Source organism: Panthera leo, chromosome D1, assembly GCF_018350215.1.
Source record: "Panthera leo isolate Ple1 chromosome D1, P.leo_Ple1_pat1.1, whole genome shotgun sequence".
NCBI lineage: Eukaryota > Metazoa > Chordata > Mammalia > Carnivora > Felidae > Panthera > Panthera leo.
In genome coordinates this window covers 58,785,582-58,812,753 of record NC_056688.1, presented here as the reverse complement: position 1 = coordinate 58,812,753, position 27,172 = coordinate 58,785,582, and the positions used below count along the sequence as shown (strand labels likewise).

Genomic DNA, 27,172 nt, shown 5'->3' with positions numbered 1-27,172 from the left:
CAAAGGCCAGGGGATCAATAATAAAATTAACAAAATGAACCCTAGAACAAGGGGATTAAAGGTGACAGTGGTCAGTGGTCAGTGGTCATGCCCGGGCAGGTGGGAAACAAGCACAGCGACGAGCCAGCTGAGGCTGTGGGATCGTTTATTGGGGCTGTGTCCAGTGGGGCCGCAGCGCCAATCTGGGCCCCAGCCCAGCGTCCCTAGGAGGCGCAGGCGGTGGGGGAGGGGAGAAAGCGCGGGAGGATCCGCCACCGCTGACCCCACTCCATCTTGTCTAGGTCCCTGCGGTGGTGCCGCAATCAGGTGAGCGAGGTGTCGTCGTCGCTGCCCTCGCCGCCCGCGCCGCCGGTGCGCTCCTCCCGGCTCTCCGTCACCGCGCTCTCATCGATGTTCTCCAGCGAGTCCGCGTGCTGCACGGAGAGCTCCGACAGCGCCAGGCTCGGCAACGGGCTCTGCTCCGGGTGTAGCCACGGCTTGAAGTGCGGCTGATGTTTCTGCTTCCACTCTGGGTACTTGACGCACGCCTTGTACATCTTCTTCATGGCCTGGGGGGGCCGCCACACATCCGAGTCAGGGGTGGACACGGCGTGGGACTGAGTCTTCGCCACTTCCCGGCCTGCGCCCTCCAGTGGTTCAGTCCCCAGCTCCCGGGACCCTGACTCTAGCCCATTTCATAAATCTGCCCCTCAGCCCTGACTCCGCCACCCCTGACTCCCAGTCTCCATCCCTGACCCACCCCCTCAGCTGGAACCCTCTCCCGCTGCTTACATACCCCAAAGTCCCAAGGCCACTCACCTTGGGAGCCAGGAACTGAGAAGATTTATTCACTACCCACTTGGGTAAGGAGCCTATGAGAGCAGGGAAGAGTAATGAGGAGAGAAGGGAAGAAGCAGCCTCAGGGACCCAGCTCCCTCCAAACATACATATCAACCTACTCCTTCCAGCCTGGGGCTTCCAAGGAGGCTACCCTCTTCTCCATGGGAGGGGAGGAGGCTGTGAGGCAAGTCCTGTAAGACTTCATCATCCTCACTCTCTCTTTCTGTCTCAGACCAAGGTCCCCAGGCTCAATTCTGTCGTATCCCCTCCCCCAAACCCACCTGCTATACCCCTCCTGTCCCTCTGCTAAGCCCCAGAGCATGGAAGAAAACCACAGGGTCCTAAGTGACCACAGGCTACAAGTGGGTTGAAATCCTGACCCACCAAACTCCTGCCTGTCACCTCCCCTCCACTGACATTCCTTCTCATACCCAACCTGTGAATGGCCCTGATGCTCTACCCCGCCTTCTACCTGTCCTCCCAAGCCCCCTACCCCAGGCAGCCTAGCTGCTACACAGACCTCTTGGCTAAGCTCCCCATCCTGGGCTCGCCTGGAATCCATAGCTGGTAGCCCAACCATCCACCCTGTCTCATTCCCAAATGTCTGCTCTTGCCTCTGACACCCAGCACACTCAGTCAGTGAGGTGCTAGGGAGCCCTGGGCCTACATCACTGGGTGCTTGGTGGGGTTGGGGCACACCCGGGCAAAGATGTTCAGGGATTACCCGTCCTCTAGACATTCACCCATTCACTCACACTCCACATCCACTCCATGACACTTACTCTGGGCCAGCCCCAGGGACCCAAAGAGCAACTCACTGTCTGAGACGTGACAGTGTACCAAATGCTCTGCTAGAGGGGAATGGGCCTGAGAGCATGGAGCCAGTGGTAACTCTGGGCATCAGGGACAGAGGAGGTGACATGTGAGGCAGTCCTGGGGGCATGCATAAGGGAGGAGAGATGTTTCTAGGATGAGGGAAAAAGCTGCCTAGACAGGGAGGTGGGACGGTGTAAGGTGTGAGGAAGGACTGGGAAATGTGGGGAGGGGGCTTAGACTTCACTCTGAGGGCAACAGAAAGTCACAGAAGAATTTGAATCAGAAGAGAATCATGAGGAAATGCATGTTTGGGAAAAATCCCTCTGTAGCTGTATGGACAGAGAAGGTCGTTGACTATGGAGAGAAATGACAGATTCAGGAGCTATTTAGAAGGTACAATCAATAAGAATTGGTGGCCAGACCTGGGAGCTGAGCAGAGGGCATCCCAGTCAACCGCCAGGTTCTTGGTATGGGTGACTAGGGGGAGGTTTAGGAGAAGGGGAAAACTAGGAGGGGAGATAGTTCATAGTTCAGCTTTGGACCCAGTGAGTCTCAGGTCCCAGAAGACATCTTAAGGGATGAGTCCAGGAGGCCAATGGCCACAGGGATCTGGTTCCCAGCAGAGAGAGACATGTCAGCTGGCCACAGAAGCCTTGGGAGTAGCTGAACCTTCCCAAGGGAGGAGAACTGAAGCCTGGAAAACTCAGGGCCTCTGGGATGGGCAGAGGATGGGAGCTAGCAAGACAGATGGAGTGAAAGCAGACAGTAAGCAGGAAGCCAGTCAGAGCATGGAGGTGTGGGAGCCCAGGAAAAGAGCTCCAAGCTTTGTCATGGAGCAATGGCTACCACTTTGGCCTTTGCTTTTCAAACCAGTATAAAGTCTCAAATCTTGGTTCAAATGATATTTTGGATGGAGATGCCCCAAAATACAAAACAGCTCCTAACACAGGCTCTTTTTGATCCCTAGTAGATCAGGCCACATCTCCTGTGGTATAGGAAAGGATCCCATGATAAGCTGCCAGGGCCAAGCCCTCACCTTTGGGGTCCACCTGGGCCAGGTAGGTGATGACGCAGCTCTTGGGCCCCGTGCTCTGGATGAGGTAGCCCGTCTGGATGGACACAGCTCGGACCAAGTCTTTCCGAGGTGGGTATTTCTGGGGATGGAAGGCAAAGGGAGGTGAGACTGAGGGTTGGGACAAAAGAAGTGTCTTTATGAGTACATACACACACACACACACACACACACACACACACACACACACACACAGAGTCAGTTAGTTCACATCCCCTGGCATCCACTCCAGAACAGGCCTGATGTTGGTATAGGCAGAAAGAGAGGACTCAGTCTAGGTCACTGTTGCCTCTCAAGGTTTCCCTGTTCCCCTCAGGAAAGCCCTCAGTCTGGAGTCAGGGGTCATGAGCACATACATGGGCATTCACACATGCACTCTTCTTTGCCCAGGCCAGCTGTACCTGCCTGTCTTGCCTGCTGTGGAGATCAAGGTGGCCCAGCCTCAGGGAAGTAAGAGGCCCTGCCTCTTACTACTTGCACCCCCTTTCTGAGCCAGCCCATCCCACTTGCCCACAGTGATGGCTCACATCACCCTCTTCTCATCTGCCTGAGAGCTGAGCAGGGAGACAAGAGCCATTATTCTCACTATATAGTAAGGAAACTGAGGGCCAGAGAGCTTCGTGCCCAGACTAAAGTCACATGAAAGTCATGGTAGTAGCCAGAAGCCTCTTCCTGGGCCAGGCTTGCTGGCCCAGCCGTACCTGGGACCTTCCCCTGCCCACCCAGCAGGGAAGGCAGGTAGACTCACAGGATGTTTGACTGAGTAATTCATAATGATGTAATCAGTGCCCATGGGGAGCCAGGAGCGGAGGGTGATGACATCACGGTTCTTCAGGGGCTTTGGACACCTCCCTGTGGAGGGCAAGGGACAGTTCAGCAAGACCTCTGGTCTGCCTGCCTGCAAGGGAGGGCATAGCAGAAGCCAGGGACACAGGGATGCCTAGTTAATCGCCAGTCCCCCCGATCCAAACAGATACACCCCCCCACCCACCCACCAGACCACAATCCCAGAGCTGACACTAGGAAAGAGACAGAACCCTCTCCCTTCTTGTCACCAGCCATTCCTGCTCACAACCTCACACGGCCCTTACCTTGCTGGCCGGGCCTGTTTGTATATGTGAATGTGAATATATTATTGTGAGTGTGTGTATCAGAAAATGTGTGACTGTGAATATGTGGCATGTGGTCATGGAGTGTGTACATGACTCTGTGTGCATGTGTGTGGAGTGTGTATACATGAACATGGGAGTGCATATGTGTTTGTGAGTGTACGTGTGTGTGCCCAAGAGTCTAGGAGTGGACAGAAATGTCAGGGAGGGCAGCCCTACAGCTTAGCACTCAGGTCTCTGAGCAGCCTGGCCATGGGAGTGATCACAAGGAGGAAAGGTGGGAGAAGGAAGCTGGGCTGGAGGCCTGGATGGAAGCAGGGAGGCTAGGATCAGTGTTCTTGCGCCTGCTCACAAGAGTAATAGCCCACGTCAGCATTGACTGTTAAGCGGGCAATGTCGAAAGTCTCAATGACGTTGCTGTCCCACTTCTTTCGATATTCAATGTCGTGTAGGACGTCATAGAGTGTCTCAGCTGGCACATCGCGGCACTCCATCCGGCACTGCAGACAGACACATGGGTTGTTAGAGTCACACAGGGCTAAAAGCCCCGGCCAGGAGACCAAAGGGCAGACAGGCAAGAAGGGGAGAAAGAACATGAAGAAGAGCTTACCTGTCCAGCCCTCCCAGAAGCCACCCGTGCGAGGAGAGAGACAGCCCCTGTATCCAGAGACCATCTCCCCCATCTCAGCTCCCACCAAACCTCCCGTTCCATCCCAGTCTCCTTTTCCAGGAAGCCTTCTTGAATGGCCAGGCCAGACCTTCTGGACTCCCATACACTAAGTCTCTGTATCTATGCCCTCCCAGACCACTGATCTTCATGGGTGGAGGCTCATGGCTGACTCAGCGGAGAATCTGGTATGGTTACATGCTAAATGAAATGAAGGCTTAAACAAACAAATACCTAAATGGATGCTTTCTTTCATCCATGGTACTCACCACCTGACCATACAATTTACCTTTTTTTTTTTTCCTTCATCCAACAAATATCTTTGGATTTCTTACAGTTTTTAGCTCTGTCCTCAAAGAACTTTCCGTCTAGGGGAGAGAAGAGCCAAGGATCCCCTTTTTTATTTAACCTTCAAAACAACTCTGCCAGACAAGAAATGCAAAGAGGAACTTGAGGCTGAGAGAGGTTAAGTAACTTGACTAGGGTCACCCAGCTAGTAAGCAGCAGAGCTGGGATTTAACCCAGATCATATGTCTGGGAAGCAAGTAAAAACAGAACTAGGTTTTGCTAGGTTTGCACTCAGCAAGGTGAAACTTAGTTCACGTCCTTATTCGGTGATTGTTTTCACCCAAAAGCTCAAAGCCTAGGCTCAAGGTCCCCTCAGCAACTGGACAAGTTTTCTTATGTAGTTTAAAAAGGTCTCCCAGACCTGGGCATTCAGACAGTGCCACGGGAAACACATAGAAAGCAAACTTTGGTTTTCTTAATTCTAAAATTGGGCTGATACCTCCGAGTATTTCTGTGAGAGCAAAATGTGGTCATGTATGTAAAGCACTTAGGATAGTACCTGGCAGAAATAAAGGTAACACCTCCACTGGTGGCTGGAGAAAGAAGGGCGGGGATGGGGGGTGGGTGTAGGGAGAGAAGGAAAAAAAAAAAAAAAAAGGATAGTACCTGGCATGTGGTGAGTGTACCTCTCAGTATCTCTGGGAGATCTTTCTACTTAAATCATTTCCTTATTGTAGAAACAGTACTATATGTTTTAGAAAGTTAGACATACAGACAGCAAAAAGAAAACCATCATATTCTCATCATTTAGAGATTGCCACTGTTAACACTTTGGTGATTGTTCTTCCCAAGCCTTTTCTGTGCATATTTCCCCCGAATGAGATTATTCTGTGCATTCCATTTTGTAACCTTCAGGCAACAATCTCTACCATTTTGTTGCAGTAAATTTTCAGCACATCTAACACTCAGAGCATATTCACATTTTTCCAGTCATCTCAACCAGGGCCCAGCAGAATGGCTCCTGTAAAGAAGCATGATGAGAGGAAGGGCCGTTTGCCATCAGTGAGGTAGTCACCAGGGAACACACACCATCAACATTCACAGGCGCATCTAAGGAGTGGGTCTCAAGAAGTGTGCCCTTTGGGCCCCCAGAGAGATACAGAAATTTGCCATGGCGATGGGAACTCCAGAAGCTCACTGACACCAGGCTCAACAAAGCTGTTCGGGGCAAAGGAATAAGGAATGTTCCATACTATATCTGTGTGCAGTTGTCCAGGAAACTAACAAGGATGAAGATTCAAACAAGCTCTATGCCTTAGTTACCTGCGTACCCACATCACTTTCAAAAATCTACAGACAATTAATGTGGATGAGAACTAATTGCTGATTTTCAAATAAAGATATAAAACTGCAAAAAGAAAAGACAAGACAGACAAAATCAAAGTTTGAGGACAGACTCTAGCCTGCAAAAACTCACTGTGTGAGTCTGAACAAATCACCTTCCCTCTCTGCTTTTCTGATCCATGAGGAAGGTTATGACTCTAGATCCAGTCATTTGACTAACAGCCCCAATTCTAGTCCTGTGCAGAGCACAGAACAATCAGAGGTGAATCTGAGACCTGTCCTTGAGAGGCTTCTAGTTGAGGGAGGAGACCAACCTGAAAATGGAGAGGGGCCCTAAACTGCCCAGTGAGGGCACAAAGGAGGAGGTCAGCTCCGCAGAATGGAGGCAGGCACCTCTTCTCCACTAATACTCAAAAGGTCCTGGTTCCAGGTCTTCCTAGAGAAATGCAGGATTCTGGGGCTGGGTGAGATAAGATGAGCCTGGAACATCTTATTGTGCCAGAAAGTAAGGACATACTCACAGAATGATAGGGACCTTGCCAAGCAGATACAGGAGCCAGATGAAGGGCTCCCACTGACTGGGTGAGTGACTTGTCAGGGTCTGCCCAAGGCTTTGCCAGTTTTAGCATCGAAAATCCCACATCCTAGGAAAACCCTCCATCCCAGACAAACTAGGAGAACTGGCCACCTACCACAGGCTAAAGCTAGGACAACCCGAGTATCAAAATAGTGATAATCAGGGCACCTGAGTGGCTTAGTCAATTGAGTGTCCCACTCAGATTTTGGCTCACATCATGATCCTGGAGTCGTGGGATCAAGCCCTGCATCAGGCTCTGTGCTAAACATGGAGGCTGTTTAAGATTCTCTCTGTCTCCTTCTGCCCCTCTCCCCTGCTTGCACATGCACGCTCTCTCTCTCTAACATACAAAATAGAATGAAAAAATAAAATAGTATAATAACAGATTATATCGAGGCTCCTGAGTGGCTCAGTTGGTTAAGCGTCCGACTTCAGCTCAGGTCACGATCTTGCTGTTCGTGAGTTCAAGCCCCACGATGGGCTCTGTGCTGACAGCTCAGAGCCTGGAGCCTGCTTTGGATTCTGTGTCTCCCTCTCTCTCTGCCCCTCCCCCCAATTACCCTCTGTCTCTCTCTCAAAAATAAAAAGCTTTAAATTAAAAGAAAAATTTTTTAAAAGATTATATTCCACTGAAGTAAATAGGAAGCCAAAGTACATACAGGTATGAATACATAAATGGAATGTTTGATGAGGAATAGGGTATTACTTCCCATAAAATACTTAATTACAAAGGGAAAATGAGTAACTTCATTGTAGAGAAGCATGGCAGACCCCTCCTGAGTCAAGTGATCACAGTAAACATTATTAGTAATGAGACAAGTTACAACTGGGTGTTGCCTGATAGAATGCAACGAAGAGAATACAGGCACCACTTAGGTGACATTTCTGCCAAAGATGCATAACCGAAATCCAATCATTAGAAAAATCAGACAAACCCCAAATAAGGGACTTTTACAAAAGTCTCCCCTGCTGAGTGTCAGGGTTGTGAAAGTCAAGGAAGTACCCAGGAACTCCCATCACACCTAAGGAGACTAATGACACGTGTGAAGGAACGAGTGAGTGAGTGAGTGAGTGAGTGAACAGAGTGAGGGAAGGGCTGGGATGGTGAGAAAGGCATGGGGGAAGGTGGCAGAGGTCAAACTGGCAGCAGCAGCAGCAGCCGGACGACCTGTACTGAGCAGCTGTGTGGAGGTCTGGACGCTGCAGCAGACATTCTATGCAAGCTCACTCTTCACCCCAAATTATGAGCTGGCATTACTCCTGTGCTGTGCATAGAAGACTAGGGCCCAGGAGATTAAGCAACCTGTCTGAATCAGACAGCAAGAAAGCAGCAGAGCAGGGATTCAAAACCAGATTTTCCTGTACTCTCAACCATCAAGGACCACTCACGTGCGGCTTCTGAGGAAATGAGAACTTCTCTATAGCCAAGCTGACTTGGCTTTACAAGTCCTCAGAGGTGTTATCCTGGGCAGTGAGTGTGTGGAGGGGCAGTGACGACAGAATTATGCTCTTGGGCTAGAACCCTACCTGGGACTGCCTCTTCCCTCTGGTCAGGCTCAGCGTGCACAAGGACCCAGGTGCACTCACGGCTGGGGGTTGGGTGCACCCTGAGAGGCCCACACTGCCCAGACACCGCTCAGGGCTGTTGTGGCTTCAGGACCAAAGGCCTCCCTCTGAGACAGCGGGAAGTAGGCGGGGCTTGCATGGCCACGAGACAGACCCAAGACAGACCTGGCAGTTGAGTGTAAACTTTGCATAACATTTCATCTTTACACTTGATCTTAGCCAAAAGGCTGAGAAGCGATAACATTTCATCTTCAAAACAGGGGAACTTTAAAGGTTTCCCAGGCTGGTGGCAGGCTCTTGGGCAGGAAGGCCGGCAGTGGCGCTCTGCTGGCGGGGCAAGAAACCCTGGCTGGGGCGGTGGTACTGCAGGTGACAAAACAGGCAGGCTGGGTGGCTGGTCCAGAGAGCAGAGTGGAGAGTGACCGTGGGCGTCCTCATCCCGTCTGGCTCCCAGCCATGCTCTTTCCACAGCCCCCAGGAGCTAGGGGCCTGTGCCAAGAGGGGTAGATTACATAGGGCATTGTTCCTGCCCACTGTGGCAGCTGCCACATTTGCGAGGTGTAATTCTAAGAGGCTTCAGAGGGATGGTGGGGGTAGCGGTGAGTCACTGGAGAGCACCTGGGGGGCAGGCCTGTGACCGGATCCCACAGCCATTGGGCCCTGGGCAAGTCAGTCACTTCATCTGGACATCTGGGAGCTGCCCCTGCAAGCCAGAACTGAAGGGGGTTTGCTCTGGGTTGCTCAGTCAAGGAGCCATGCTGAGCTGCAAAACCCTCAAAGCCTGGTTACAGCGGGGAAGCTGACTTGCAGCTGAGAAAACTGTGGCCCAGAGGGAGCAAGTGACACCAGAGAAACTACAGACCATATTTCCCACATTCCACTCTCTCCAGCCCCGGGAGGTAGAAAACTGGAATTGCTCAGAAGCCCTGGGACCTGCACACCCTCAACCCTCAGCACACTTAGTCCTACGGAGCCATGGTCAAAAGGGACTGGACAAGTGAAGAGGGCCACCAGGGAAGACTCTTGCAGGTTTTGAGCCTGGCAATCCCAGGTTCCCATTCCAGTTCCTTCCCCTTGGGCACAAGCTCCTGAGTCTTAGTTTCTTCACATGAAAAACAAGGATAATAAGAGTACTTATCTCATGGGGATGTTGTGATTCAATTAAAGGAGATCATGTATGCAATATACCTGGCACATAGTAAATACTCAAAAAATAGTAGCTGTTAGGACTTCAGCCGGCTTCCATGAGCAGCCATTCACCCTTCCACAGGATAGGACCAGGTCACATTTGCATTTTGTGCCCTTTATGCTTCTCTGGCCTCATCCTGGGGCCTGCCTATTGGTCCATCCATTTATCTATCCACCACTTTCTTTCTAGAGTCTGCTATATACCAGGACACTGCAACTGGGCAGGAGGAACTTGGAGATGAGCCAGAGGCCCCAACAAGTGGGTAGCATGAGAGACAAGGACACAGAATCCCAGCAGAGAATGAGTAGGGGTGGGGGAGAGGGGCACAGTAACTGTGGGAGCAGAAGGCAACAGAGCCTAAAAGGAAAAGGGGCAGAAGTGCTGCAAGGGGAGAGAGGACATTTCAGCAGAGGGACTGGTGAGTACAAATACCTGGAGACTTAAAAAAAATAAGTACAGGGGCACCTGGGTGGTTCAGCTGGTTAGGCTTCCAACCAGCTCAGGTCATGATCTCGTGGTTCGTAGGCTGGGGCCCTGCATTGGGTTCTGCTCTGACAGCTCAGAGCCTGGAGCCTGCTTCAGATTCTGTGTCTCCCTCTCTCTCTGCCCCTCCCCCACTTGTGCACGCTCTCTCTCTCTCTCTATTTCTCAAAAATAAATAAATAAACATTTTAAATAAATAAATAAATAATTAAGCACCAAGCAGGATCCAGTGCCCAAGCTGTGTCTCATTGTGCCCCTCTCTTCTCTCCCACCCTTGCCCTGTGCTTCTCTGGAGGCCTTCCCAGTGCTCAGCTTTAGAGAAGGAGGGATCTCCACAGAGGGAGGGAAATGGTGGGGAGAAGGGCTCCAGTATCTCCCAGGACCCAGGGAGATTGCTGAGCCGAGACAGGGGACAAGAAGTAAGGTCACCTCCACAGGGCTGTGGTATGGCCTTGAGGGCCAAAGGCCAGGTCAGTAACCTGCAAACTGACAGACAGGTGGATCCAAGTTTGGCCCTCACCCCAGGTCTCCAGTATCCTTGCCCATGGGATACGTGCAACACACGGATTATCCCACAGTCCTAGGGACCCAGGAGATTACTCTTCCTCCACACTCTTCAGTTACCACTGGGGAGAGTGAGGCCCAGAGAAGGTAAGGGGTTCGTGTGGGCTCTGAAACATCCCACAGGCTGTGCTGACTACTCACCATGCTGCATTTTAATAGACAGTGTCGTAAAAGGAATAACTGTTATGCAAATCATCTTTTCCCAACAGAACCATATTCAAATCAAAGGAAGCATTCCTGACTAGGGGTGGGGTACTCACTATCAAATCAATCACACCCTTGAATGATAAGCACAACCTGAATAACCATTACCATGTACCAATGGCTCCAAATCACTGCCTAAGTCATCATCACAGAGGAGACAACAACACTTGGCCCATGGACCCCATAGGAGCTGACATGTAGGTCAAACCGCCTCTGCCAGTTGTCTGCAACACCAAGCTGTATCCTGTACAAATACTGTCTCTTATCCTCCCAACACCCCAATGGGTATCATTATTCCCATTTTACAGATGCAAAAACTGAGGCCCAGAGCATTACAAGGATTGACCAAGGCCTGAAGGCTAAGAGTGGTAAAGCAGAGAACTATCGCCTGGGTGTGTCTGACCCCAGATTGTTAAGGCTTTCTGCTACCTTCATCAAGGGGCAGGACTGGCCCAGCTCAAACAACATGCTGGCAACTGGAGACTGTCTTAGTTAATTGACGGTTATTATGCAGAGCTCATCGGATTCGGAGGGCTTGCTCACCAGGAAAGCGAAGCTCAGACATTCTTCCTCAGAGCAGAGTTCCTGACTCCACCCTCAGACTGCACTGGGCTCAAAGACAGAGCTGTACTTTCCCAAAACTCCACCCAGGTGCTCTGCACCTGGAAGACCCCTGAGAATCTTTCAGCCACTGCATTGCCCCACCAGACCCAGCCAGGCCACACACAGGCTCATGTTTACATAGCAGTTCCAGGCTGCCTAGGGCAGACAGGCCTCTGCCCAGCTACATCCTGCTTTCCTGGCCTTGGCCTGGGCAAAGGACTTCAGCTCTGAGTCTCAGTATCTTCATCTGTCAAACAAAGATAATCCTCCCCTCAGAACGGAGCTGTGAGGATTAAGTGAGGCTTGTACAGAAAGCCCCAACAGCAGCTGCTCTTCCTCCAGCCCCAAGCCCCAGTGCCACCACCCCTCCCCACCCCCACCCCCCCCCCACCCCCGCCCCAGGACTTCTCAGGCCCTGCCTACAGGAGCACCTTCTCGCTAATCCCCAAAGGGCAGGATATACAGGGCCAGGGAACAAAGTTTAAAAAAACAAAATGCCCAGATCCCTCCACAGTGTGGATGGACAGGGAGCAAATGGGCAACCCTCTTCCACCAGGGCCCTACAAAAATGTATCTGCTCCACCATCACAGCCCACACAACCAGGCACTGCCAGCTCCATGTCAGCCCTGGTGCTGAGAGATGCAGCCTGGCCTGGGGCATATAGCAGGTGAGAGGCTCAGCTTCAGCAGCGCCTCTGCCTCCTGTTCTGAAGGGACCCCTCCCAGGGGCCCCCAATGTCTCTCCCAAAGGCCTCAAGAAGCCAGCATTAAGCCAAGTTGATAAAGCACCTGCCCTTGCCTCTGGGTTTCTGGAGCTCCCAGAATGCAGACCTCTAAGACCTTCCTCCATGTCCCCCCCAAATCTCAAGAATAGCTCAAGGGCACTGACACAAGGGGTTGGAGAGAAAGTGGGGAATGGGATGCAGGAGGAGAGAGGTCTCATCAGTTCTGCTTTCTGAGAACTTTCCTTCTCTGGCTCCTTCCCTATTTTGTTTTTGAACAAACTTCAGTCTGGCTGTTCCCTGTCCAGAAAGCCCTTCCTGTCCTTAAATCTTTTAGGATGACCTGGGGCCTACTTCTTGTCTCCTCCGCCCCCAGGGCCTCCCTCTATCAGCATGCATTGCAATGCACTGATTGGCCCACAGTGCTGTGGCCCCCTTATTCATCTTGGCATCCCCTGTATCTGGCATGGTTTAATAAAGACATATTTCTGAAGGGAAGGATGGACAGGTGAGACAGAAAAGAGGTTGTGCCTGTGTAGGCTTCTCTGACTTTTAGAGGGCAGGGGCCATGGCCAGTGGTCCTTAGAGCTTCTGTGGACTTCAGAAGGAAGAATCTTGGTGAAAACCTCCTAGACTTGTAAAAATCTCCATGGCACTTGAGGCTTACTCCTTCTGCCATCATCCTTACATAAAATGCAGTGTAGGGGTAGGAGGTGTCAGAGACAAGTTCAGGGAAGATTCTGGGACTTGCTGAAAGATCCTTAATAGTTCTGATAGTTAAAGAAAAGTAAATTTAAATGGTACTGAGGTGTGAATTTATATTTTAGTAAATTAGCTAAAATATACAAAATATTTACTGCTTGTGAGGACATGCTAAGACTGTTACACAGTTAGTGACACCAAAAATTGGTTCCACTATTCTGAAAAACTATTTGGCAAATTTTTTTTAAGTTTATTTATTTATTTTGAGAGGGAAAGAGAGAGAGCACATGAGCATGAGCAGGGGAGAGGGAGAGAGAGAGAGAGAGAGAGAGAGAGAGAGAGAGAGAACCCCAAGCAGGCTCTGCGCTGTCAGCACAGAGCCTAATGTGGGGGTTAATGTTGTGAACTATGAGATCATGACCTGAGCCAAAATCAAGAGTCAGACACTTAGCCGACTTGGGCCACCCAGGCTCCCCCATTGGCAAATATTTTTTAGGTCATAAAAATGTCTCTCAACTCAATTCCTGGAACTCCAGGACCAGAAATTTATACTCAGAAAAAAACACCAAAGAAACTTGCTACAATATTTATGACTATATTATTGCATTTATAATTAGCAAAATATATTGAGAACCTGGAACATCACCAACAGCTGGGTCTGGTTGGGTTAAGACACATCACCTGGATGATTGCTGCTCAGCTACTGAGAACTGCGCATGGCTCCCCACCACCCACCCAGGGAAGGGCAGGCTCTGAACCTTTAGAACCCAGAACAGGCCTGCATGGAGCAGCTGCCGGAAATGTAGAATTAATAATTCGGTAGCAATACAAGAAACTTTTACAGATGCAATGTTAAATGAAAGAAGAAGATACAAACTTGTACCTGTGCCAAGGTCTAAAGTATGTATAAATTATGTACACTCTTGTGTGAGAGTTGAAAGGAATCAAGGAAAAAGTTTTACTCAGGAATTGAGGCTCTGGTGATTTATTTTTCCTTTTTGGATTCTTGGTACAACACAGTTTATACAAGACATAGAAACCATACTTTTTTCCCCGAGTTGAGAGTGTTGTCCAGAACCTGGAGGTCCTTGTTCCCTGGATCTGGAAGTCTGGGCTGAGCTGAGATGGGGCCTGAGGCTGCCCATGTTAATGCTGAGTTACCTTAGAAAGGCTCCGCATCATCTGACCATGCTAGGAGTGGAACCAGAGGGGGACCCCCCCCCCAAAGCTGCACAGGCAATGACAACTGTGGGTGTGCAGGGCAGGGAAGAGGATGCAGGAGGCCAAGATGCAGCTACAAGGAGGAGCACCTAAGTGGAGTCCTAAAGGATAAACGGAAGAGCAGATGCACTCAGATGAAAAGGAGGTGAAGGAGTTCTGGGCAGAGGTGCTGGCATGAGCCTGGGGGCTGGAGGAAGAGGAGGGCTCAGGTAGTTCCACTGGGTAACCTGAGTGAACATGGAAGGAGGCGGGAGGAAATGGAGCTGTCCCTAGAGAACCTCAGGCTGTTCATTCATTCATCCATTCAGCAAAAGTTAATGGTGTGCTAAGAGCTTCACAAATTCATTTAATTCCATCCTCTCAATTACCTGGGAGGAGGGAAGATTATGCCCATTTGTAAATGGTAGCTCAAAAAAGTGAAGAGAGGAACCAACACAGAACCCAGTGTGACCCACAGTTCACCAAGGCTATTCCCTGAGAACCAGGTTCTGCTCTGTGGAGGACCCAAGGAATTCCAGGTGAGCGAGCACCTGGCCAGGTGAGGCCTGTCCCTGAGGATCCATGCGAGGGGCTGGGTCCGTTGGGGCTGGCTCTGTCTGGAGTGAGGGGAGCTGGAAGGACACAGAGAGCATGTGTGGTGTGAGCCCAGAGCAGGGGCTCTTTCCCCCATCTTCTAGCTCAGTATCCCCACCTGTACTATGACCACACAAGCCCTATGGCCCTCTATTCTAAAAGGAAAGGAATCTGGCACCAAATACCTCCAAACCATCTTCTCCCCAAAATTGGGGTCCCCTTGAGACTATGGAGAGTGCAGGTGCTGCCATCCCTCCCCTAGACAGGGCTCCTAAGTCTGCTCAGGCAGACTAACCCAGGCTCTTTGCTATGCTCTCCATCCAGCGCTGAGTGACTCATACCTGCTCTTCCTCCTTCCTCTGTCCTTCCCCCGAGTCTCCAACAGCTTCCCTGGACCCATACTGCACCCCTCAGACTCTAGACCAGCAGGCCCCAGCTGCGCAGCAGTGAGAACCATCCTGCTCTGACATCTCAGAAGCTGACCTCCTGGTCTGGAGCTCCTGCCACTCCAGCCCTGGAGGAGGTGGGAGAGCCAGACAGAAGAGGGAGGAGAGGAGAGAGGCAGAGAGTGGGTGGGCCTGGAAGAAAAGGAAGGGATGGGGGAGACTAGTGACACAAGACACGAGACAATGGCCAGGGCTGGCACACAGACATCAAGACAAACACAAACTGGATAAACACCTCCCAGGGCTCCAGAGACAGCCCAATGCCCCCAAAGCACTCTCTCTAGTAAGCTCCAGACAGCGTCTTTGACAGCCTCCTGGGCATCACCCCCTGGACGGCCCACAGGCTCTCACTCACCATGTCCAGTACTGTCGTGTTATCCACCCCAGTGCCCACTGCCCTGTGCTCCCCTCCAGTGCCTAGAACCTAGGCATGGCTCTGGACTCATCCCTCCCTCTCATTCCTGGGATTGCACTCAGCCATGACCTTCCAACAGCTCCTCTTCACCAACCTGAGGCAGGCTTCCTCATTCTTGCTTGGACCACTGAAGCAGCATCCTTGTCTCTGGTCTCCTGGCTCCCAAGCCAGTGCTTCCCCAGCAGCTAGGGAGCTTTCTAAAACCCAGAGCTGATGATGGCACTGCCCAGCTTGAAAGTCCCTGCTATCTTTCTCTCTCTGCCTTCAGGCCAGATCCCAACTCCAAGATGTCCTCCTCACTCTGGTTCCGCCTCCACTCCTTCTCACTCTCAGTCTGCACTCCTGCCTCTGGGAGCCTACCCCACTGAGGGATTCAGTGAGAATTGCTCAGCTTGCCACCTGGCTCCTGCTGGGCTCCCAAGGCCCCACCCAGACACCCCCCACGCTGCCAGCCACTGGCCTCCCTCTGCCTGAGTTCTCTTGGAAGGTTGTCCCCATCTTTGTCAGTCTCCCCACTAGGCTTCAGGAGCAGGGCCCAGTGTCTCCAGCACTGGCATGGCGGCTGACAGAGTGGGTGGGAGGTATGAGAAGAGGTTTGTTGAATGAACAAAAAACTGATACAGAAAAAAAATGGGATAGGAAAGGGGACGAGTAGAGACATAAGGGCAGAAGCAGTAACCATCAGAGATGGGGACAGAGAACACACCCTAAGAGGAGACCCTGAGACCCAGAGGTAGGCCCAGAGGCTGGGTCAGGAGGCTGGATGGAGGTCGGGAGGGGAAAGCTGTGGCAGAACCAGCACTGAGCCTGGGGCTAGAGCTTCCAGGAGACAGCTGAGGAGACATAATTGGATCAGAGACAACTCTGCTGCAGTGAGGGGGTGTGACTCACACACACAGTAACACCAGACACAGAAACACACAGTCCCACACTCAGAGGCACATACACACCACCTCAGACACATGCACACACATACACACACATACGTACATTCAATATGATTTACTGAGCCCAGTCAGGTTTCTGCCCCAGGGATGTCACCTGGGCAGATGTGAAGAGGCTCACAGTCCACCCAACTGAGGACCCTATCACACACACAGTCACCCACAATCCAGCTCCACAAACAGAAGATCCACACATAGAAGGCCAGACAACCCCTATCATACCATCCTGTCTTCATAACACCACCATAACCACCATCTGGTATCTTATTTAATGATCTGTTTGCTTCTATTCTTCTTGTCTCCTCCTTAGGATGTAAGCCTCATAACAGCTGAGTCTGATCTGTCTGAGTTGCCACTAAATTCCTGGATATAACACAATACTTGGCATATAGTATGTGCTCAATAAAAATGTGTTGAATGAATGAATGTCAGAGACACACAAGGGAACTCCATCCTCTCTGTCAAGCCTCTGCCTTAGACTTTTATCACTTTTTTGGTCCAGAATCAGGTCCCAGGCAACCTGGAAGGAACCAGAGATGGGGAGGGGGGCCCGGGGGGCAGGTGCCAGGAGATAGTAGAGGGGATCTCAGCAACTAGGAGCAGATGCAAGTTGTGGCATGAAACCCAAGGATGAGATTAAATGGCCCAGGACCACAGTACTCATCCCCCTACTTCCCATGTGTGTGTGCTGCGGGGGACAGTGTACATGTGCAGGCATTTCTCACCTGCCCCAGTACATAAAGATTCTAGAGATATCAGAAGTAGCTAGTATCTGCCTTCAGGGAGCCTCGGATGAGAGGCAGGGAGGCAAATGTTAGGTTAAAGCCCTAGAGAATAGCTCCAGTGGCCCTGTGTCACCCGCCCCAGGCTCTCTAATGACAGGTGAGAGGAACCTATATTTGGCATGGGATCCACCACTAAGTCCTGGGCCTGCCACTTTCTTTCATTCACTGTCTGTGTTTCTGAAGGTTCAAGGGCCCCAAAGCGCAGAGCCCAGCGCAAGCATGCCAGAGGGGATAAAGTGAGGCACCAAGAAGAACAGGGACACCTCAAGCCTAATACCTGCTCTGAACAGCTTTCCTCCCACCTGTTGTTGGCACATGCTCATCTGCCTAGGTCAGAGGCCAAGGTAAAGGATCAGGGCTGGAATAAGGTTTCTATCTTATCTATCATGGTGGCAACCTGGTTGCCAGGCCTGTGGCCCCTAGCCCCTCAGGAACCAGCTGGAGTGGCCCAGCCAAGGTCCCAGATTCTGGAGTCATAGCACCCACAGCCCTGGTTCCAGGTGGCCCAGCCAGGCGTGGAGATGCAGAGGAAGAAAGAAAACCCATCCATCTCCAGGACTCCCTCCTTCCTCTCATCTCCTGAAACTTTAAAGACTCTGGGCTGGAAACTGAGCTGGGGCTCGTTAAAGTTTAAAAGCCAGAGCCTGGGGAGCCGGGTGTGGAGGCACAGAGCCAGCCTGGGGACTAAGGGCTCTTCTGGCCCCAGGGGGACACTGACTGGAGGCACCTACCCCCACTCTGCTCAAACTCACAAGGTTCCTCACCCACCAAGGCAGGCATCAAAGGGGCTGCATATCCACAGTCTTACACCCCAGCCTGCAAAATACAGTTTGCACATTGCAAAGGGTTATGCTATAACCACCATGTCCCATCCATTATCCCTCCTAAATCTCTCTGGATGCAATCCCTTGCTCCATTCCCCACAGCCCCTGCTTTCACACAGGACTCAGCACCTCTATCCAGACAAATACAGTATCCTCCCCTTCCTCTTCCTCCTCCTCCACTTCCTACCTGCTTTATCGAACGCCCCCTCCCCCCCGCCCCAGCCTGGGATCCCAGGACCTCCAGGACCCATGTTCTAGGGCCTTGGTCCAGCTCTCTAATCATCTCCAACTCCATACTAAACCACCTGCCAGTCTCCTAATGTACTACTCTATTTCCCACCTCTGGGCTTTGCACAGCTTGCTCCTCTATATGGAAGGCTCCCAATGCAATCAAACTTGTCCATCTCATTCGCCACCCAATTCCAAAGGATCACCTGAGCATTCCAGGAAACCTTTCCTGGCCCCCAAGCTGGTTCAGAGGCCCCCTCTGGGTCTCCATAGCTTCTGTGACAAGTGTCTGTCCATGTCCATCACATGCATAAAGGAGCTCCTTGAGAGCAGCGCTTGGGCTTGATCCTCTTCTCTGTCCCTAACCTTCAGCATAGGGCCAGGCAGAGAGGCTATCAGTGAATGTTCACTCAATGAGTAAATGAATGAATGAAGTGCCCAAAGACAGGCAGGGCAGCACTACTCAACAGATGAAGAAGCTAAAGCCTAGGTGGTGGCAGCAACCTGCCCAAGGCCATGTGGCCGTGACTCTGGACAACGTGCTCTCTCCTCCAGAGACTCAGCCTAGCCCAGAAAGACTTCCCCTAAAGTTTCCAGCCACCTCTGACCTGAGGCACTTAGAGGGAACAGACTTGAGAGTATGGAGGGGGTGGGGTGAGGGTGCCTTATGGGAGCAGGTGGACAGTGAGATAGGGAAGGGAGGGGCCGAGGAGCTTTCTCCAAAGCAGAAGGGGAGGAGCCATAAGAAAGGAAGTCAGAGAAGACAGGTCCCTACTGCTCAGCTTCCTGTAGCAAGAGGAACCTCAGGTTCTCAGCCACAGTCCCTCAAGAGACCTCCCACCAAGCCCCTCAAGGACCCTGCTCACTAGGCCCACTCCTGCCTCTGTGGTCTGCCTGTGAACATCTGCCCCGTGTAGTAGGCAGAAGTCACCTGGAACTGTCCTTCCTCTCTTTACCAGGGTCTGGAAACTTCTGAAGACAGGACCAGATCTCCTCTGCCTCTCACATGGCTAGCCAAGCACAAGGTTAGGCAGGCTGCAACACTGGAGAGTCTGAGCACATGAGCATCAAGGGCAGGGCTTGGCAGGCCATGTCACCTCCTGCTTCCTTCCCCTCATTCCTCATTTCTCTCCCATGGGCCCTTGAGTCCCATTAGTTCAGAGGCCCTTAGAGCCAGGAAAGTCCCAAGGCAGAAATGGAGAAATAGCCCAGAAAAGGGGACATACCGATGGTAATCCACAGAAGAGGATACCACAGCCAGGAATGGACTTAAGCTGGCCCTGCTTAAATGACTGGCAGACTCCTTAGTTTTGCATTTCTCATACACTCAGACATTGGCCTGGGCATTGAGAGACCTAGGTTTGGTTCCAATCTGCCCTCTGCCTTGGACCCAGGATCTGTGTTCAACATCTGCCTCTGGAACAAGGCCGGACCTCTCAGAAGGCAGTGTCTTCCTCCTCTCCAGTGCCCAAAGCACAGTGTAGACCTGAGGTCAGGCCAGGCCATGTTGGAGGCCAGGAGGGAGGAAAAGGGTAGAGATGACCTCCAACAACCTCTCCCGTTTGTCTTTGCTCCAAATGCTGGGACCAGAGCTACAGTGGCTTTCGGGGACCTCTGGACACAGGGACAGGGAGAGGATAAGTCTAGGGGAAGGGAGATGAGGAGAAAATCAATAAGGTAGACCAATAGATGGAACCCTACCCCCACCCCCACCTGAGGATCACGAGAACAGGGCATGTCCAGAGTGCAGGCTGGCTTTCCCAGCTCAAGGGGCAGGCCCACAGACAGGCTGGGGCAGGATGGGGTAAGGGGTCAAAAGCTAAACAAACACCGGTGGTTGAGTCCCAGCCCCCTGGAGTGACCCAATCATCCTTGGGGACTCTGGCTTCAGACCTGCTGTGTGACCTTGGCAAGTCACTTCCCCTTTCTGGGCCTCAGCTGTCTCATTTATCAAACAGGAATGGGATTATGAGAACACCATGTACTTCAAAGAGTTACTGATGGGGTCAAATGCCATAACGTTGACTAAAAATGTGAGCCCAAGCAGGGGGGGCAGGTGCTCTGGAGTCAGGCTGGCTTGGGTCCTATGCCTGCCTCAGCTGCTCTGTGATCTTAAGCAAGTGACTCTTGGCTTCAGTTTCTTTGTAGCATGAAGACAAGCCTACTACTGCCCAGGACTGGCCTGAGGGTAAATTTGAAGATGGAAAAGATGCTTGACTCCTATCAGAAATGAGATTTCCTGCATGGAACCTGGGAATCCTGGAACCTTGGGGATGGGATGCTCAGAGACTCCTGCCCATCTCCCAGAGCTCCACTTGGCTGGGCTGAGGGGATGGGGAGTCAGGGGGCTGGCCGCTCAGGATGCCCATAGCCAAGGTCCCAGCCTCCATCCTAGGCTCCAGCTCTGTTTGCCTCCTGTCCCCAACTCTATCTCCATTGTGGGGAGAACAGAGAGAGAAAGGCTGGGAGACTGGAAATCTGGGTTCCAAGCCTGGCCCTTCTAGGACTTGGCTATGTGACCCTAGACTGGCCTCTGCCCTTCTCTGAGCCTCAGTGTCCTCACTTACACCCCAGTGAGGAGGGAGTATGAAACAGGGATTGCAAAAGGTCTTCTGGCACCTCTGCTCAGTCTGAGAGGGAAAGGAGGATCCAGGTCCCAGCTAGGGACCACAACACCCAGTTTTTCCAAGTCCCCTCCTCTCCCAAGGAAGTCCACTTGACAAGACTGATCTGGCCACAAGGGGTCTATTGTGGCAGTCTGGCCCCAAGACCCGTCAACTCCAGTCATGGACTGGGCTGGGTTTATTCATTAACCAAGCCAGTTGGAGGAGGCAGCTCCGCCCTATTGACACAGAGGGTGGGAGTACTGGACTTAGTTCAGACCTTCCCCTTCTGGAGAGCCTTAAGCCTTTCCCAGATCACAGGAAAACAACCTTGTTCTCACAACAACCTTGCTCATCTTTCATTCAGTCTGTTCCTTCCTTCTTTCCATCCTTCATTCAAACAACATCCTTGCTCTATCTGTGTTGGATGCTAGGGATGCAAAGAGGGATAGGATCTGTCCCTGCCCTCAGAGAGCACCAAGCTGGGACACACCAGCTGCCCTGTGCTTCCCTGCTCCTCAGCCTCAGACACAGTTCAGGCCCCCAGAAAGCCTCTGGCCCAGGGCCCTCAGGCCTGGGCAGAGTTCCAGATGGGGAGACACACATGGAAACCCAGAGAGAAAGAGATAATCAGATAGCTGGGATGCAGACAGAGAGTCACGGGGGCGATGGGGAAGAGAAAGCAGAAAGCATGAGCTAGAAGGCCACATGGGACAGATGGACAAAGCTGTAAATGACTAAGATTTAGTAAAGCAGAAAGGCATAGGGTCAGAGAGGGAAGGTCAGCTTTCTTAGACCGTGGTATGAAGTCAAGATGCCAGAGCTAGGTCTGAGAGCAGGTTCTGGGCAGGAGTGCCCTCAGAGTCCAGTGCCCTTCCCCTCTACCCCCCCAATAGGAATACACTGCCCTACATCCGGGAGGAGGGCAGCAGAAAGAGGAGGGCAAGGGAAAGGCAAGGGAAGTGAAGGACACAACCTACTGCCAAGAACCCATTTAAGGGAGAATTGCCCCCCTCAAAATGAGGCACTCACAGCAATACCAGATGTGTTGGGGGAGCTACCGAGGCCTCTAGACCAGAGTCTTCACCAGCCTCTGCCCCATCTAGGCCCCAAGGGGAGGTGGGCTCATTGGGTCCCAAACCTCAAGCCTGCCCGGTTCAGGCAAAGAGGAAAGTCATGGGACTTTGAGGAGTGGGGCTTAGGCTCTGAGGGAGCTGATGTGCCTGTGTCTGCCCTGCATCTGCTGGCCTCCCTTGGCCCCCTCCTCCCATAGCCTGGCCCTGTGTAAAGCAGGGACATCCAAGTCCCTGCCTTCAGGATCTGCCAACCACAACCCTAAGTCCCTGCAGGAGACTCTGGGAGCAGCCAGGGAAGGAAGAGGGAAGAGCAGCACATCAGGCAAGAAGGAATCAGGTCCCTGGCACCCAGGACTGCGGAGAGTGAGGACAGACCAGGAATTAGGGAGAGAAGGGCTCAGTCTCCCCACCTGGGATGACTCAAGTCAGGGACCCAGTGAAGACTTGCACAGCCAGCGCAGTCCCAGAAGGAGACCACTCTCTCAGGCCTGGCAGCAGCCCACTTCCCAGGAGCAGGCAAGGGCATGCAGAAGCCTGGGTTCAGGCTGAGTGAGCCAGAGTGAGTCACACCCCCTCTCCAGGCCTCAGTTGGCCCATCTGTGTGAGGAGCCCTTGCCCAACAAACTCTGCCTCCTCCTGGTTCCCTGGCAGGAAACTCCTTCTGAGTCCAGGTGCGCGACCAGGTGTCTGTGGCCCTGCAGAGGAGCAGGGGACTCCCTGTCGGAGGCAGCAAGGGCGCAGTGGAGGCTGCACGTGGGGCAGAGCAATCCTACCTTGATCTTGTGCAGGGTCCGATCCATCTCCACAGCCTGCACCCACACAGACACGCCGGCCTTGCTGTAGGTCAGATTCCAGCCCTCCTCGGCCTCACACTCTGACCGGAAACTGCGGAAGTCCTGGTCGTCGGGCACCTGGACACTATCGCGGCCCAGGACTGGCCGAGGCCCTTGGGGCTCTGTTGAGGCAGCGGACTTCTCCATGGGGAGGCCCAGCGCCCTGGTCCTAGTCCCGCTCTCCTGGGTCCTCCGCGGAGGCTCCGACAACGTCGACGCGGCTGCAGATGCTGACGCCACCTTCCTGGGACCTGCAGGACCGGTTTGAGGACGGGAGTCAGTGCGCTGGGGGCGCGGGTGGGGCTGTCCGGGGTCCTGGGCCGATGGAGAGTTCGAGACAGGCAGAGGCTGGCCCCCTAGAGAGCGCGGAACCGCACAGGGCAGTCACGGGGGCCACCCCCAGGAGCGACCCCAGACCTCCCTAGGGCCGGAGTGGGGGCCGCGTATCGGGTACGGAGGCTCCGCAAGAGCTCTTCGGGAACCCAGGGGAGGCCAGGACCCGAGGTGACGGACGGTCCGGCGGGGCTCCGCGCAGTGCCCGCCGGACCGGCTCAACTAACTCGGCAGCGGCGCCGGCGCGGGCTGCGCGCCGGGCGGGTGGTGGGGGCGGGGTGGGGCGCCCGCCCAGCCGGACGCTCACCTGTGCCCGCTGCTCCGCGGGGGCCCGCCAGGGCCCGGGGTGCGAGCGCCTCAGCCGCCGCCGCTGCCGCGGCTGCCCGGGCGACCGGGGCCGCGCGGGGGCTCCGGGGGGAGGAGCAGTGGGTCCCGCCGCCCGGCCCCGCCCCGTGCCCCCCCCCGCCCCGCGCGCCCCCTCCCTTCCTCCCTCCCTCCGGGCTAGGCTCAGAGGCTCGGGGGCTCCGCTCCCCGGGGCTCGGTATTTTCCAGGCTGCGGAGGTACAGCTGACGGAGCTCGGAGCCCCGCCCCGCCCCGCCCCGCAGGGTCCTAGCGCCCGCCCCCGCCCGCCCCGGGAGGGGCACGGGGCCGGGAGAGCGCTAGTCCTCAAGCTAAGGTTGGGGACGGGGCTGGAAGGGGCCGAGTTAGAGTGGACTCTGAGAGGAGGGGCTCTGAGGTGCTTGAAGAGGGATTCTGGAAGTTAATTGTGAGCCCCTTCTCTCCATCCCCCTCCCATACTCACAGCTATACACCCCTGCAACAACCTACTTACACACAGGCATGCTGTCCCCAGACATCCCAGAGACGCCCCCACACGACACTCCAGAGACCCAAACATGGGCACACACCCCCGCCACAATCAAGAGCAACTTAGAGATGCCAAAGCTTGCATCCCCCACCAACCACGAGGCACGCCAAGCCTACACACTTCTAACCCAGTTCACAGTGAGGTTCACAAACCCAGGAGGAAGTTGATCCAGCCCACTAGCCTCAAGGTTCATAGACTGACCAGACTTGGGTAAAATCTCCACTCCAGTCTTACTCCCAGCTGGGGGATTTAACCAGGCCCCCCTCCAGCTTTGGACTCTGGCAGTTGTCCACCACCATCTGCCCTGAGCATCCCAGCACCTGTCCACATACCTCCCATGGACTAGACTAGGCTCTCAACAGCACCTGGCCCCAGAGTTCTGGGGCTCCCCTGACCCTCCCCAGGCAGAGCTGGCCAGGGCTCCAAAGCCACGGGGCAGATAGGTCCACCAGCACTGCAGCCACCCTTTCCAGCCTGGGAGGCGGCCACTGCCACCTGCCCCCTGGGTCCTAGTGCCAGCTTTGCCTCCAGTCACTTCCAGTGAACTGAGGCCAATAAATAGTTCAACTTCTCTGAGGCCAGGCCAGCATGAGTGTGGCAGATGGCCCAAGGCTGAGCATTCACTCATTCCAGTGACTGGCCTTTGACCACAGAGGGGCAGGGAGGGCCCTTGGTGAGCTCACCTGGATGAACAGCTAACTTGCCCAGTGTCACACAGTGAGTACATAGCCATCCTGAATGGTATCCAGGTCACAGCCTCCTCCCACCCCAGGTTCCTTTCTCTGCTCTGGCTGCTCCATGCTCTCTGGGCCTTAGTTTCCCATCTATGGAATGAAGGAATAAGAATGTATAACCTCCTAGCCTCACCATCCTAGATCTCTGGGATGGAAGAGCTTTTCTTAAAGGTGCTAGAGAAAAAACGAGGAGTTGTTACAGTGTGTTCACAAATAGAGGTGTTTTTTTCCTACAGTGCTTAGGGCTCCAATACGTTTGTGAATCAGGCCCAATTTTATAAGTGAGTGGGGGTGAGCAGGGAGCCATGATGGCAGATGACCTCAAAGGGCGTTCTGCAAACTAAATCCTGTAAAATGAGCTGCAGGTCCCCATGAAGTGTGATCACCTTAGATCTCCAGTATGTGGGTGGCATAGTCAGATACTCACCCCCACCCCTTCTAACCCACATTCTTTTAATGTGTATGAGTGGTGGCAGGGGAGCTGGCTCTGGGCTCAAGATGAAGCCAGGGCTATGGCTTTCTGCTATGTACCTCCTCTGTCTCCACCCTAACTCTAGGCAGGTCACTGCCCCTCCCCTGGCCTCAGTGGTTTTGGCTGACGGCCACAACCAGATTGTGTTTTATCTCCCACAACACAGCTCAGTTGGAGACCCAAAAAGGAGTCCACAGGGCCTATTCTGTGAACTGTAGCCTCTGGGATCTATGATAAGGAAAAGAGATGGGAGCACTGGCCTGGTGGATCCTGCCTCCTTAGGGCTCCAATAACATCTCAGCAGACAGCAGGCACAAGGGCAGTAAACCTTTCATGCCCATCACCCAGTCCAGGGTAAAAGAGATAAGGCTAGGTTGACAGTAGTAACGGCAGACTGACAGAGAGGTACAGATGGCAGAAACCAAACCATTACTCAAATCTAAACAGAAATTAACCAAGAATGAATCTTTTGAAGGTCTTGGGTCAGAAGTAAGTGACCTGGTACCCCTGCTTGGATAGCCATGCCCTGGGCTCAACCTTGGGTCCTGGGTTCAGGCCAGGCTAGCTAGCCAAGTGGATGGGCAGAATCACTCCCCATCCTATTTATCATTAATTTGCCCTTGCAAGTCCCCCTCCCTCCCCTCCCCCCCCCCAAATTTAGGTGTCTCTGGCTCAGGGGGTTATGACAGTCTCCCAAACATACCTTTAAACACCCCTGAGCAAGAGAGAAGGACCCTGTCTGCTCAAGGGTGGAACAGTGAGCCCAGGAGGGCTGGGAAAGGGGACCTAGGGGAGGAGTCTGGTGGGGGGGGGGAGTTCTAGGACTTGGCCACCCCTGCACAACCTGGCAGCACAAATGAACCTGGGTTCAAATCCCAGCTACACCTATCTCCTAGCTGTGTGACCAAGGGCAGGTGACACATCCTCTCTGAGCCTGTTTCTTCATCTAAAATAAAAATACCTACTGAGAATTATTGCAATGAAAAGAGTTGTACGTGTGTCAGTTTCACCCCCAAATAACCAAAAATATAACTGGGAGGGGAGGTAGAGAGAATACACTGTCCACAAATGGCATGTTTCCAACAAAAAGTGTTAAGGTAACATCTTGATATGATGGTGGTTAAGATTCTCATGAAAGATTAAACAGTGTTAAAGGTTGGCAAGGCATGACCCCACTCTGCCCCTTGCAGACCCCTGCCCAGCCATAGGGCCCCTCCACCAGAGGTGGATCAAGGTATCTCTTTGGGCCCCCAGGACAGGGCCCAGGTCTGGCTCCTGTCTGGGTCCCGAGCCCCAGAATGGGGCATCACAGAGCAGGAATCAGAGTGGGTGTGGAAGGGAGCAGCTTGTATGAGAAGAAGGTGCTTAGCAAACTGAGAGGTGTCATGGGAATGTGAGGAATCATTACCTAGGGCACTGAGCAAGTGCTAGGTCTTACACGTGCCCCTCACAGAGAGAGTAGCTGAAGCCATGAGAGGCACAGGGATACCCCTGAATCACAAAGCAAGTCAGAGCCCATGTGGGAATCTCTAGTACCTCAGGACTGTGATTCCCGGAATGGGGGCAGGTGGTCTTTTGGAGATTCACACCAGACTTTGCTCACAGCCCCCAGACAGACACTGGAGCAGGGGTCAGGGCACCTGCCTAGAGCCACCCATGGCCTGGTCCCTAACACTCTCCCCTACTCCCCCGACTGTGTCCCCATCAGAACTGAAGGTCCTCAGACTAATGTCATCTGTACCCAGCCCCTCACTGTACAGATGGGGAAACAAAGGCCCAGCTAGCAGGGACAAAACAGAAATAAGAACGTAGGTCTCCCAACTCCTAACCCAAGGCTCTAACCCTGCTCTCCATTGTATGCCATCCCTTTCACTAGCCTGGGGGTGATATTAGCACAGTCACCATCCTCTCTCTCTGTCTTAAGATTCAGCCTCTGCCCAGGGTCCCCACCCTGCCCAGTGTCCTGGATGGTGAGGGGCCACCAAGTCTTGACTTGCTCCTGGGTTCTCCCTCCTACTCACCATCTAGTTAGACAGACGGATGGCTGCCCTGATCTCCCTTCTGGGAGATGAGGAGAAGCCCCCCCCCCCC

The 27,172-nt window shown here is 53.2% G+C and overlaps 1 protein-coding gene across 2 annotated transcripts; it reads right to left on the bottom strand.

Moving 5' to 3' along the window:
• Nucleotides 1-128: 128 nt before the first annotated feature.
• Nucleotides 129-27,172, bottom strand: STARD10 (StAR related lipid transfer domain containing 10). 2 transcript variants are annotated; one of them, XM_042906971.1, is made up of 7 exons: nucleotides 27,103-27,172; nucleotides 22,614-22,924; nucleotides 4,169-4,316; nucleotides 3,456-3,559; nucleotides 2,672-2,789; nucleotides 799-851; nucleotides 129-548 (listed from the first exon to the last, which is right to left on the bottom strand). In XM_042906971.1, the coding sequence occupies exons 2-7, from the start codon at nucleotides 22,818-22,820 to the stop codon at nucleotides 303-305; spliced, it is 876 nt and encodes a 291-aa protein (XP_042762905.1). In that variant the 5' UTR covers nucleotides 22,821-22,924; nucleotides 27,103-27,172; the 3' UTR covers nucleotides 129-302. The 2 variants fall into 2 exon arrangements, with proteins under 2 accessions (XP_042762905.1, XP_042762906.1); XM_042906972.1 differs by lacking the exon at nucleotides 27,103-27,172 and adding an exon at nucleotides 23,314-23,412.

Excerpts from the sequence above, each read along its gene's own strand:
- STARD10 (XM_042906971.1), bottom strand. The coding sequence starts at position 22,820 with ATGGAGAAGTCCGCTGCCTCAACAGAGCCCCAAGGGCCTCGGCCAGTC. Across the intron at positions 3,560-4,168 it reads TGACGTGGGCTATTACTCTT|GGAGGTGTCCAAAGCCCCTG; the intron begins GTGAGCAGGCGC and ends TGCCCTCCACAG. Across the intron at positions 2,790-3,455 it reads ATTACTCAGTCAAACATCCT|AAATACCCACCTCGGAAAGA; the intron begins GTGAGTCTACCT and ends TTCCATCCCCAG.